Raw genomic sequence first — 14,567 nt, 5'->3', positions numbered from 1 at the left:
TTGTAACGTTTCCGGCAGCCTGCCTAATTTTTTCAACTCTTGGACAACCCCTTTCAGCGCTATAGCACTTGTTGGTGGCATGCATTTGGTCCTGATTAATTTTGTGCTTTCAATTCTTTATGCTTTACGTTTTGGGCACACTATGTTTGATTTAGCACACTTTAAGGCCCTTTTACACTGGCCAATTATCGGGCAGACAAGCCTTCATAGAACGCTCGTTCATCTGCTGATCATTGTTTTAAAAAACTGAAATATCGTTGTCGGCAGCACATCTCCCTGTGTAAACCGGGAGATGTGCTGCCGACATGATGATAATGTATGGGGACGAGTGATCGTAGTAACGACCGCTCGTCCCCATACGTAGCTCCTCGTGACAGGAGCAAATGAGTGCCGATCAACGAGCTGTCTCCTGGCTCGGTGCTCGCTGCATCGGCCAAAATTGGTGTAATCTTCTGTAGAGTGTGTGAATGTTTTTACAGGGTTTTACAAGGCTTCATGATTAGGCTAAGGCTACATTTACACGAGCGTGTCCGATTTGTGCGCGTAAAAAATTTCTGCGTATTTCCAGCTGTTCATATCCGTGTGCCATCAGTGTGCGTTGCGTATGGCATCAACGTGTTTTGCGCGTGGCATGCGTTTTTCACATCCGTGAAAGCACTTCTTTTTATTTCTTTTTTTTTCATTTCTTTGCATGTCTTTGTAACTGATGCGTGAAACACGGACAGCACACAGATGTCGTCCGTGTGCTGTCTGGTTTTTTTCACGCACCCATAAACTTCAATGGGCGACAAGGTGCGCAAAAACGCACCAATATAGGACATGCAGTGAGTTTCAAACAACGGACACTCACTTCGTGAAACCCACGCATGTCTGAATTGCCCCATTGAAATGAATGGGTCCGTGTGCTGTCAGTTATTTCAACGGACAGCACACGGACGAGGATTACGCTAGTCTGAATGAGCCCTGAAGACGATGGAGAGAGAACATTGGGATGTCCTAGTTTTGATGTCCTGCACTTATAAATAAAATTGCCTTATTGCTATATTTGTGCATTGATGTTGAATGTATATATCTCCTCTACATAGTCTATTCCGTCAAGACTGTATTTCCCATATAAGCAATTTAGAACAAGGGTTGTGATTTGGTCTGACCAACGACCCGATTTACACAATAAAAATAAGTGGGAGGGCCTAGGCAGAACTACAATTCATCAGACCCCATAAACGGTAATACCAACCGCAGCAGAACTATTTCTATCTGATCTGCAAAGGTGTGGATAACCGTGCCATATATCAGATCTTCTGTACAAGGAGAAAACGCATAGTAGTACTTGATGGCAAATAAAAACACTAACTTGTTTTTCTCTTTCAAAAAGGAACAATGTTCTTGTACTTGAATGGGCCCCTTCAGCCCATGGTTGGGGCAGTTTGAGAAATGGTGTATGAGTATGTGGAGACTCCATATGTTATGGTCTCCTCTTACCTTTTACAAAGTTTGTGGTTAACCCGAGGCAAGGTGACGTATGCGACATTTAATTCCTTGTTTGGAGTAGAGCTGGAAATGATGGAACGGACATGTAATATTTGGCTATTCCTTTAGTTAGAAGTTCCTAATTTGGCTTTTCTCCAGGTGTCACTTAACAAAGATCATTCTTTGTACTCCCGTTTGGCTCCGAATCAAAGTGTTTAGTTTCAGATCTTCCAAGTCTACGTTAATATTGAACAAGTTTATTTGGACGCTATGAGACATCTAGTCATTAACCTTTTATGGTTCTTATAGCGGTTACGTTTCATACATGGCATGAATAAAATTCTTCCAATGTTTAAATTACGAGGGAAAGCGGACACTCTTGGCCAATCTGACGCTCTGCAACCTGAACTATACCATTTGGACCTGATGAAAGAGGGTAACGAAGAGTTGTTCAACTGACAGAAATAGCTGCCGGCAGCTGGCCTTGGTATCCCATTCAGTATAGTCGCTTATATATTCTATATTTGTGATATAGAGTGTGCAGGCTTGGATATAAGGCAGGATAAAGGCTTTAATGGCAAGCGCAGCTGCATTAAGGACTGAGATTTTCAGCTGTCAATATATTCCTCTTGAGGGTAATAGTGACAGTTTTACTACTACTCCTTGTGTTGCTTTTTTTTTTTTTTCCTTTTAGGTTTGCATATCAATTTAAACATTTAGGTTCATGATTTTCCATTGCGGTCTAGTGACCGGAGACATTCCAGTGGAGAGTGTTGATTTATATAGCGCCATCCTTGTACCCCGCGCTCTATAAGATTACAGCACAAGAAAGATATATTACATAAGATATTAACGAACATGCACATTACATAATAGAGAAACAACCACGCGGCGTTTTATTACTTCGGTTGAAATGAGCGTGCATAGGACTAATGAGGGATCTGGGTGCCTGAATATCAACTTCTCTGTTTAGAGATATGTAGAATATGCTTAAGAAAGAGGAAAAAACAGCGTAAAATATAAAAATAGCCATAATAGCTAAAAACCTGGATGACACCCCATACCTCCAGGGACATGCATTCCTAGGTGACTGTCTTGTTTCATATTATTGATTGTTATAGGGAGCAATGGAGGTTTTGTAGGCTACAGCCAGCGTTTGTACGAGATGTCACGTAATTAGTTTGTTGTAAATTATATTATTTTGGAACGAATTGAAGGCGTGCTGTGATCACAGCTGTGAAATCCGCTGGGCGAGGAACCAGGTTCATACTTTAGCATTGGCTTTTACAACGCCTGTTCTTGTATCAATTCTGCACCTTCGGCTGTGATTGGCTCTCCCTGTCAGTATAAAGACGAGCTCTCTTAGAACGTCTATGACCCGTCTTCAGCCTAACAAGGAGCGCCGATCACAGCCGAAGGTGCTGAGCGCTTCTGCAACATCGTTTCAGCAACGGTGGGCATCTCGGCACCTCTACGACATATCAAAAGTTTTGCAAGCGTACAGTTACAAATGGTTAGCGTATCTTGGAGATATAGAAATCACAGAATTAAAGGGGCATTCCTATCTTGTAATATTATGGCACTGTCGGCCTAGCAATTGTAAATTGTACATGCAACAGGTATTCTTCCCAATCCCCCTATACACATGCACGCTTGGCCGAGCGATCATGTATTCTAGAAGGGAATAAGCCGCTGCCAGGCACCTCTGTCTGTGGCTAATCTCTTCTGATAACAAAAGTATCGGGCATGTTGAAATCCAACGGCCCGATCCTTCTCTCCTCTGGCGTTGGGGGGAGAGTCGGGAGGCTCCCGTGATGGTTGGTTGGTTGATCTGGCTGAAGTCAACAGGTTCAGCCAACATTAATCTAGTGTGTATGGCCATCTTAACATTCTGATTAGTGGGGGCCAACTTCTGGGACCACTGCCAACCGAAGGGACTAATGCACCTTCAAGAATTTCTCATGCACAGCAATGCTTTTGGACACCTCCACCAAACAAAGTGATGGCATTTCCTTTAAACCAAAGAGGGGTCAAAGCTCAATGGCATGTCAGAAGACATTCGATGGTGCACATACCTTTATAGTATAAAGAATAGTCCTGTCCAGCATTTTAGCTGTGAACTGAGGTTTTTTTTATGGTGCTTTTCAAGAGATATCTAGTCCCAATATAAGGTGTCATTTATCAGGTATTTTATGAGGTATGATATATGTTATGACTTCTAAACTCTACTTTGCTGTTGATGTAGGAAAATGATCAGTTACATGGGGTACGAGATCATTTAGTATGAGGTTGTTTTTTTTTTAACCCTTTGTGTTGCTTGTTATATTGTCATGTAATGAAATATATTGTGCTACGGTTTGCACACCTCTGCTTTATGGTAACCTACGTCCTAAATCTTCTCTTTCTGTCTCCGAAGAGGACTTTACTGTAATGTCGATAGCAGTTGTAATCTGAAGCCATTAGTACAGACAAAATCTGATTTCTATTGACTTATTGTGGTTCATCTCATAATCTGCTGTACAGCACATATGGTTGATACTAACAAGTTTGGTTTCTAAAAGTTGTTCATCTCCAGCAAATGAGAATTCTGAAAACAAAGGCAGATTACAGACCAAATGATGTTTGTAATGCACGCTGCCAAAATACATTCATATTTGGAACAGCTTGTATAAAACACACCATTTCTGCTGCTTCTTACAAAGTAAGAAATATCAGCCAATTTACAGCCTGTCATTCTTAATTGGAACGGGTGCCTTTAATGGGAACTGCCAGGTTGGTATAGTTCTTGTGACGACGAGATGGTCATAGGCAAACAGTAATGCTGGCAAGGTTGTCACATTCTTCTAATGTTTTTAGTTCTTCCATAATTTACAGCGGTAGGGGGCAGTCTAACTATCTTTTGGAGACTTAATTGTGGAAACGTACTGTTAAGGATCTGCCAGGCACAGCTTCTGTATCTACGCCCATAGGTAATCAGTCTGCACCTGCTTCTATGTCTGTGAGACTGACTCCATCTTCCACCACTCAGAATGGCAGGCTTAGGAGTGGGAGAGCCTATCACAGCCTGGCCAGACGGAGCTAGCTCCCGCCCTCTGTCTATTTATACCTGCCTTTCCTGTTCCTCCTTGCTTGTGATTCTTCTCTTTTGGTTTCCTGGCCCTGCTGCAGCTTCTTGAACTACTTGTCCCTGCTTCGTATTGACCCTGGCTTACTGACTACTCTTCTGCTCTGCGGTTGGTACCTCGTACACTCCTGGTTTGACTCGGCTTGTTCACTACTCTCCTGCTCTACGTTTGGCACCTCGTACTCTCCTGGTTTGACTCGGCTCGTTTACTACTCTTGTTGCTCACGGTGTTGCCATGGGCAACTGCCCCGTTTTCCCTTTGTTCTGTGTTTCCTTGTCTGTTGTCTGTCGTGCACTTATTGAGTGTAGGGACCGTCGCCCAGTTGTACCCCGTCGCCTAGGGCGGGTCGTTGCAAGTAGGCAGGGACTGAGTGGCGGGTAGATTAGGGCTCACTTGTCTGTTTCCCTATCCTGTCATTACACGTACATTTTTAGATGTCTACCCTAACCCTATCATTTAGTATCCTGATACCCTCCCAATGAACTCAAAACAATCCTGTGTTCCCTGAGTGCCCAGAACCTAAACCGCAGAACCACTTGTGGCTACTCCCAACTGTTGTGCCCTGAAGTATTTCCGGCGAAATATTAATCAGGCACCGTCATAGCATCTACTCACCACGCAGAATTATCCATAATAATGTTCAGGTTCCATGAAATAATCCTGACCACATTGCAGTGCCCTTAACAGTTACTGCAACAGCATTGCCCATATGATGCCCACACCAGCACGCTTATCCCCTGCACTGCTGCCTACTCCTCTAACAGGGACTTACACTTACATGCAGGCAGTTGATCATCCACCACTTAACTGTATCTATCTCTTCCTGTGCCAATCTCTGCAGTCAGACTCGGGACGACAGTTCGGGCAAAAAGGATAACGGATGTTCTACGTTCCAAAACAATGACTGGAATTGAGGACTGGCTCTCTGAACCCCTGGACATTTGTATTGCATGTAATCAAGAAAAGGGTCCAATTAGCCACAATATGGCTCCCCTGGTACTAGAGTGAGGTCCTAATAATTTTTTTAAAGTTTCTATAAATAGGAAACCATAGTAAGGGTCTATTCACACCGGTCTGCATTGTACGTTGGGAGTTTTTCCTCAATGTACGCTGCACCAATGACTGATTCCACTGTTTAGGCATACGATGGAATCTGTCACTCATGGGTGACAGGTGCCACCCATCTGTCACCCATAGGAGCCCATGGGTGACAGATGGGTGGCATCTGTCACCCATGGGCTCCTATGTTAAAAACCGTAAACCATGTGGTATGCTTTTTTTTTTTTTTGCGCATGATGCCTCTGTATGGACTAGCACAGCGGATTGCGCTATTCCGTACAGTTTGAAAAATAAAAGGTTTACTAATGTATACCAGCTTGACAGTTTTTTTTTTTTTTGTCTTCAACGGGTGAAAGTGCACTTATATACGTTTGATGTATACACCAGGCACTTTTTCGCCACATACGCCAAGTGGACGCTGAAAATGCAGTGTGAATTCAGCCTAACATTGACCTCTTGTCGAAACAGGGAAGAAAGATTGGATCCAGCGCTGATGTAGATAAAAAGGAAACTTTTTCCAAGTTTTATTGGGTCATTTTCAAAACAGAATCGGCAGGATGATATCCTAAAGTGCAGAGAGAGGTTTCAATGGTATGAATAGCCTACGCGTTTCAGACGCCTCCTGCATCCTTATTCATGGCTTATGACCTCTTGTCCCTATTTAATTTTATAAACCATCAAGATTTCTATGATTCCAGTTACATTACAGTAGTAATGCTGAATGTAGTTTTCTATCGAGAGTTTAGCACTGTGCAGGTCTTGTGGCTGAAGTTCACGTTTGACATAACTTGTGAAGTAATATTAAGATGAAGTAATATTAACCCATCAAAGTAATTCCCATACAAGGACTGTTGAGTATATGCTATGTGTGTTAACAAAAAAAAAGATCCCGTACTTACCCCCCGCTGAATGCATGTCTTGCGTTCTAGGATCTCTCTCAAGTGTAATATTCAGTTACCTCTTACCTAGTGAGCCGGGAGTGTTAGGACAAAATTACCAACATTCTTTACTTGTGGTTGCAGCGTTTTGCCATCTGGAAGCTGATACTAAATCTATCTTGGTATAATATGAAAATATATTAAAACTGAAGCAGCTGTTACAGTCTGATATGAGAGTAAAGAATTTGTAAATCTTTAATAGTCCTAAAGTTCAGCAGTTCAGGGTTTAAACCTTGTCAAGAAGGATCTTTTTCCCCTTATTTTTTACTATGGTATTCTGTATGCAGTTTACTCAACTGAACTTGGACCACCATAGGGTTCTTTAATCATCTATTTGGTTCAGTAGAACCACAAAGAGTCCGGGTGTTGCTGCTATAATATGGAAGGATGGGATGTGTTGTATTTCGACAGGACCGATCCTTTGTTCCCCCCGGAAAGTACATCTCTCATAGCGGCTTATACCCAACTAGCTATAGAAATCGCTGCCTGACTGGACAATTCGAGCATGCATGTTTTTGCGGAGATAAGTTACGGTTGAATGAGCCAATAGGTATCTTATATACATGGCCAGCTTTAGATATGAGCATGCTCTTTGTAATGTTGATTACAAATTGTTGGGCAAAAACCGCTCCTATACGAATAATTCCTTATCTACTGTGACTTCTACAATATTTCCATCCTACTTTTAACCATCTCCTCAAAATAATTTCTAAAATTGGTAAAATTTATTTTTATTTTTCACCTTGCCTTATCTGTGGCTGGACTTAAAGGGGTCTTCCATGAGGATAAAATAAAAGACAAAAAAAAAGGGGATGTGAACAGCGGCAGTGAGAGAACTTGAGAAATCCTAAAGGTAAGTATAGTTTTAGGTTTTAGTCAGAATTACACTTTTTTATTTTTATTTAAATCTCTGAAAAACCTCATTAACCACGAGACACACTAGGGTCCCTATCCCATGCTTAGACCTTATATTAATTTTTTTGTATCTTTGTCATGGTATTTCTCAGGTGGAAAACTTCTTCCTGGGTTTAAATTGACTTTTATACCTGTCACATATAAAAATTGTTACAGCTAAATAAAGTTGGAATTAAGATGCGTGGACTTGGTGGCCACAGCCTATTTGACTTTGTGTAATCTCCATTTATTAACACGGTTGGTCGCCAAATAGTTACAAGACATAAGTGATGAGATCTTTGATTGACAAGTCAGAAATGCATTAGATCATTCCTCCTGCCAGAGTCCCTGGTTCTCGCTGTTAAAAATGTCAGCTTCTCCAAGTTTGAATGGCAGCCCGAGGGGCTCAGAAGCCTTTTGTTTTCTGAGATCGAAACACAAATTGGTTGTATGCCTTGGAACGCTCCATTTCGAGCTGTAATTTCATCTTTTAGCTAAGAATCACACAGTATATGAGCAAAGTAGCCTGTAAACAATAATACAAAAAAGAAATAAATAAATCGGGTCATGTTTCTGATGCACCGCTCCACCAGTGGTGCTGACCTCTATCACACTGAACATCTCCAGGCTGATTGCTGTTCCCCGTGGCTCCTCAATACGAAGAAAGGACTAAACAAAAAAAACATCAACCCTACTTTCATCATAACAGTTTAATTTCCCTTTCTTAACAAAAAGTGACCCCTAATAATCTCTTGCCCTTACTGGTTCATGTCACGTTTACTGAAGTGGTTGCTGGAGAATAGATTGGAGCAAATCTCTAATGCTCCTTTTTTGTAGACTTGAACTGCTGAATTCTCTTATCCAATCCTCAGACTATTATAGGGAGAGAGAAAAAAGAAGAATCGCTTACATCCATAACCAGTAATCCTCTTTTTTTTTACTTTTCTTAGTTTTTTTTTTGTTCGTTTTTTTAGAAAAAATAACCAAATGGATTGAAAACATAAGACGGACACAGGGAAGGCATATGATATTAGGAACACTGCCGAAGGCTAGCATTGACCTGTATGATATACTGTAGAGTAGACTAAACATGCAGGATGAAGAAACATGAGAAATTAAATGCGTGGAAATCCAAAAAACAAGACAAATCCTTACCCCTTCTTGTTAGGCCTTAATCAGAAGGCTGTGTTTGGTCTGTGATATACGGTCCATGTGTCGGCTGTAGTTCTCGGACTGACCACAATTCGGGGATCTGGGCTCCTAGCATCATAGTTATCTATGATTCTAGTAGTCCTTGCCTGTCTGCAGGAATACTGTCCTGTAGTGAAAACATAGTTACAGTATTTCCGTGGAGAGACAGGGACTCTTAGCATCATAGGAGCCCGGCTCCATGAACTGTGGTCGGTCCAGGTACTACGGACCGTATATCACGGACCGAACATGGCCATCTGAATAAGGACTTAGAGTGCTTCCTTGCATTGGGCTTGCATTCATCGATAAATACCACTTAAAAAGATTTTCAGTCCCTAAAAATTGATGGCCTTTCATCAGAATAGGCCATCAATAGCTGAACGTTTAGGGTCTGACTCCTGCCGATCAGCTGTTTTAAAGGGTGTGCAGGTCCTGGGAGTCTGACCCTGACCAATCAGCTATTGCTGGTCTATCCTGAGGATAGGCCATCAATTTTTAGGGACTTGAAAACCCCTTTCATTTTTTGTTACTTAAAGTGGTTGTCCCAATACCTGTCCATATGCCCTATAAGGCAAACAGAATTCATAGAGGTAAGGTGGTTCCCCTGCCCACCTCCTCCACCCTCATTTTATTCTGAAGTGTAGTTTCAGCTCTGGAGGACTCGCCAATGCTTCATATTATAGGGTTGTGGGGTGCTACGTAATAATATATTTCAGCTTAAGTAGCATTAAGTGGTGGCCCTGTTTATCTCTTAGTACGTCTCAGAGCATCAATGTCCTTTTATAGACTTTAATTGAGATACTGACCTCCGGTTCCCATAGCAGGTGCTGTAGGATTCAGGATGTCAGATTGGAGATTACGTAACGCAACGGCGGCCCGTGAAACACATCACCAGGTAAGCTCATACACCTGTCTACCTTGCACCTTCTCACATTTTCAAACGGGAGGGGTCAAGGAAAAAAAAAGCTGGAGTATTTCTTTAACATTACCCTTCACAGGAAAGAAAGGTCCTAGCCCAAACTCTGAAAAACAGCCCCAGACCATTATCTCTAAATTGTACAGTAGGCATTCCGGTAGGAAGCGTTCTCCTGGCGTCTGCCAAGCTAAGATTCCTTTGACAGACTGCCAGATAGTGAAACGTCACTGATCACTCCAGAGAACATGTTTCCACTACTCCAAAATCCGGGGGCACTGTGCTTTACGCCACTTCAGCTTATGCTTGGCATTGCGCGTGCTGATCTTGGAGGTTTTCTGCAGACCCATTTTTATGAAGCTTCTGACGCACAGTTCTAGTGCTGATGTCAAGTGCAGAGGCGTTTTGGAACTTAGTGAGTGATGCAACAGACGATAGGAGATTTCAAGGCTATGTAAACCTTTTGAAAACTTTTTTTTTTAATGAAAAGGGTCAATCGGTGTGTTTTGTGCAACTTTATAATTAATTTTTATTAAAAATTATTTAACATTTTTGAGATACAATTGTTTTGTATTCTGTATACAGAGCAGCTGTATCGTACTCTGAATCCTGTGATCGATTACAGGTGGATCCCGCACGTCAGAGACACGCTGACACTGAACCTGTCAGTCCCGCGGACCTGACAGATTCAGGTCTTAGCGCACGATACAGCTGCTCTGTATACAGAATACAGAGCAGCTGGATCTCAAAAAGTAAAACACATTTTTAATAAAAACTAATTATAAAATTGCACAAAACCCGCTGATTGACCTTTTCATTTAAAAAAAAATTGCTTTCGAAGGTTTACATAGCCTTTAACAGCCAAGTAAGTTTGTGTCTACTGCTTTTCGGCTGTAACTCCTAGAAGACTCCACTTCACAATAGCACTAAGGCCTTATTCACACGAGTGTATTTCACGTCCGTGTTACACGTGTTAAAACAACAGATGTCACACAGACCTATGCAATTCAATGGGGCAATTCAGACATTGAGTGTTTTTCACGCAGCGTGTCCGCTGCGTGAAACTCACCTCATGTCCTATTCTTGTGCGTTTTTTACGCATCACGCACCCATTGAAGTCAATGGGTGCATGAATAAAATTGACAGCACACAGACGTCATCCATGTGCTGTCCGTGTTTTTCACGCACCAGTTGCTAAAGAAATGATGCAGAAAAAATAAAACACCACCTTCAGGTTTTTTTTGCTGACGTAAAAAACGCGTGACATACGGATGACATACGCACCATACACGGACGTCACACGGAACTGCAACGCAGGAAAAATGCTGCATTTTCTACTTGCGCAAAACAGACACGCTCGTGTGAATTAGGCCTTACAGTTCACTGGGGAAGAGTTAGCAGATCAGAAATTTCATGAACTTATGGCATGTTATGATGGTGCCTCTTTTAAATTCCCTGAGCTCTTTGGTACGACTACTACATACAACATATTACTACCAATGGTTTTTCTATGGTGATTGCATGTCTGTGCGCTTGATGTTATGCTCCTGTTTGCAATGGGAGTGGCTGAAGCACCTGAACTTAAAGGGGTTGTCCAAATCCGGACAACTGATGACCTATCTACAGGATAGGTCATCCGTATATGATCGGTGCGGGTCCGACACCTTGACAGCTGCTCCAGCTGCCAGATGTTTTGAAGGGTATGCAGTAGTTGGAGCCGGAAGCAGATGGCTAACGACCACTGCGTAGTGGCCGTTCTGCAGCTGGGCCGCTATTCCGTGACTGGAGCCATCTTGTTTCAGCTCCAACTACTGCATACCGTTCAAAACATTCGGCAGCCGGAGTAGCTGATTGGTGCGATGTCCGGCTGTCGGACCCCAGCCGATCATACACGGATGACCTTATCTGGTGGATAGGTCATCAGTTGTCCTGTTGTGGACAACCCATTTAATAATGAGGGGTGTCCACTAACTTTTAGCCATATTGTGTTTATACTATTCTTCCAACAAAGATCTGCCTAGTGGAAAACAATATTATGTTAAACAAAAAAAAAAAAAAAAAAAGATTAGCTGCTTACCCTAGACTAGACATACATGTCTGTAATGCAAATAATTGCTCCAACTTTCCTTAAGGATACCTACGGGGATTGCATTACTTTGAGAATACTGGAGACGTTCGCATTACAAAATTGCAAACGATCCATAAATGCGGTTATTGGGGAATCTAGTATTGGAAGTTAGCAAAAATTAAATAGACTAGTTACATGCTTCTCGCATCTGTGTGACAGATTTTTGTGCAGAAATTACCAGCAATCTCTATGGACTCTATAAAGAGACTTACAAATGCTTGCCGGTCGTGACTGGTGGCTGCAGTTGAATGTCTTATAGAGACATTTTCTGATCTTTAGTCTATTTGATATATTTAGTGTGTTTTTATAATTCTAATACAGTATTTCAAAAAGAAATAAAAGCTTAAAAAAAAAATTCTTATTAAAAACCGTAATAACACCATTTTGAACTGCCCTTTCCATCAACCTATTTTAAAATTAGTAATTCCTTTAGGAGTCAATTACTTTCAATTTATTTACATTGGAAGCCTTCATCCCGTCTCTTCACGAAATGCTGACTGCAGAAAACAGCGCAAGTATAACACGGAAATGAAAACCTATCAAATACACACCGCTGGAGACGCTGCGGAAAGAAATACACTGTAAACAAAAGCATCTTTCCCCGGCTCAGATTAAAATATCAAATTATTCTAATTGCGTGAACTGCTGCTATGTTTTCCCAGAAAACCTGGATTACAAATGCAATTGAGGATTGTGCACACTTCTAGAGGGAAGCCCAGAATTCTGTATTAGATTTGGGATTCGGGAAGTATCATTTGTGATCAGCTTTGTCACAGATGCAAAAACAATGAGGCATTTTGCCCAAAATGTGGAATTCTATGTGAGACGGGGCCAGTTTTACAATCAATCGACCTTTCGTCATTACAGCTGTAATTTGTTATGAATAGCAATGTTTCATTTTTTTTAAAAAGAGCGCTAAACCTAAATTATAAAGCTTATAAACGTGACTAATACAAAAAGGACTGCAATATCATTCACAAATATATATGTAATACATGGAACGGACAGGTGAGATAAAGGTGTGTGGGGGGGGGGGTGTCATCTCTTTGAAGAATACTTAGAGATTTTGAGCAGACGATTTAGTAAATTTTCTGCCGATTGTCAACACCCTTTTAGTTGCACGAACTGGAGAGACAGACGCCGACTGAAGGCAGATATCTATGGAAAAGTTGGCCTGCCATGTTGCCTGTTTTTCAGTCCTTGGAAGGTCATTCATACCAAATGACAGATCTGCATTCCAACAATAGAAGTCCAGGCCACAGATCAAAGCCAAGATCGATAGGCGATTTGTTTTAACTTATTGAGATGTCATCCAAAACAACAAAATTCACAGAGCAACCATGAACGACAAGTCATTCAGAAAACGGCTGTTTGAAATCCCAATTCTATGGCCACCTTCAGCCTTAAAGAGGCTCTGTCACCACATTATAAGGGCCCTATCTTCTACATAATATGATCGGCGCTGTAATGTAGATAACAGCAGTGTTTTTTTATTTAGAAAAACAATCAATTTTGACGGAGTTATGACCTATTTTAGCTTTATGCTAATGACTTTCTTAATAGACAACTGGGCGTTTTTACTTTTTGACCAAGTGGGCGTTGTGGAGAGAAGTGCATGACGCTGACCAATGAGTGACCAATCAGCGTCATACACTTCTCTCCATCCATGTACTCAGCACATAGTGATCTTGCGAGATCACGATGTGCTGTCACTTAAACATTAACGTTACTGAAGTTTCTTGAGGTAACTTCGGTAACGTTTGTGTGGGACTTAATGACAGCAAGCGTGATCTCGCGTGACTGACGGCACAGCGTGATCTCGATGTGCTGTGTGAGTAAGTCTTTACCGAAGTGTCGGGATTGTGAATAGACATCGCGTCCTGGCTGGATGCGATGTCTATTCACTCTCAAGACACTTCAGTAACATTAATGTGTGAGTAGATGACCGCACATTGTGATTTCGCAAGATCACTATGTGCTGAGTACATGAATGGAGAGAAGTGTATGACGCTGATTGGTCACAGATTGGTCAGCATCATACACTTCTCTTTACAACGCCCACTTGGTCAAAAAGTAAAAACGTGCCCAGTTTATTAAGAAACTCATTCGCATAAATCTAAAATAGGTCATAACTCCGTCAAAATTGTTAGTTTTTCAAAAATAAAAACCACTGCTCTAATCTACATTACAGCGCCGATCACATTATGCAGAAGATAGGGCATTTATATTGTGGTGACAGCCGCTTTAAGTGTTTATTTACAAGAAATAGATTGCATTCATATGCACAGTGACGCGTGGATCACACACACGCAGTTTATGGTTCCTTTTTTTTTTTTCCAAACAAAGCAGTGAACACACAAGATATCTGCTTCTCTCTTTTCGTTATACTTTTCACTTCTGGCTCAAAAATTTGTATCAAAAACTGCACCAGAGAGTTCCTCAAAAATGCATATGTGACCCTGGCCTAAGGCCGGTTTCACACAGGCGTGTTCAGTCCTTGATATACGGACCATATGTCAGCCGTGTTTCTCGGAGCGACCACAGTTCAGGGAACCGAGCTCCTGGTATCATAATTATCTATGATGCTAAGAGTCCTTGCGTCCCCACGGGAATTCTGTCCCGTACTGAAAACATGATTACAGTACGGGACAGTATTCCTGCGGGGAGGCAGGGACTCCTAACTTCATTGAGAACTATGATGCTAGGAGCCCGGCTCCCTGAACTGTGTTCAGTCCGGGAAACGGGCCGAGTACACCCATCTGATGCAGGCCTAAATAAAAATGAATTAAGACCTAAGCCTGGGTCGACATCAGCGTTGGTTTCCGTTGAGGGGTTAGACCTTTCCGTCG

The 14,567-nt window shown here is 41.8% G+C and overlaps 1 protein-coding gene across 12 annotated transcripts in view; it reads left to right on the top strand.

Annotated features, from left to right (window-relative positions):
• Positions 1-14,567, top strand: part of BTRC (beta-transducin repeat containing E3 ubiquitin protein ligase) — a 182,209-nt gene that overhangs the window by 17,900 nt on the left and 149,742 nt on the right. For 5 of the 12 annotated variants that reach the window (XM_075841042.1, XM_075841037.1, XM_075841043.1 and 2 more), the window contains one exon: positions 9,499-9,572. The exons of 2 other annotated variants lie outside the window; for them this stretch is intronic. In XM_075841042.1, the coding sequence (XP_075697157.1) occupies positions 9,499-9,572 (74 nt within the window). Of the gene's footprint in view, positions 1-7,362; positions 7,446-9,498; positions 9,573-14,567 lie in introns of all 12 variants that reach the window. 5 more of the 12 variants (XM_075841046.1, XM_075841041.1, XM_075841047.1 and 2 more) reach the window with 3 other exon arrangements.

The sequence above is a fragment of the Rhinoderma darwinii genome, chromosome 11 (genome assembly GCF_050947455.1).
Source record: "Rhinoderma darwinii isolate aRhiDar2 chromosome 11, aRhiDar2.hap1, whole genome shotgun sequence".
Taxonomy (NCBI): Eukaryota; Metazoa; Chordata; class Amphibia; order Anura; family Rhinodermatidae; genus Rhinoderma; species Rhinoderma darwinii.
Note: the sequence above shows the minus strand (reverse complement) of the source record. Positions and strands in the feature narration are given on the sequence as shown.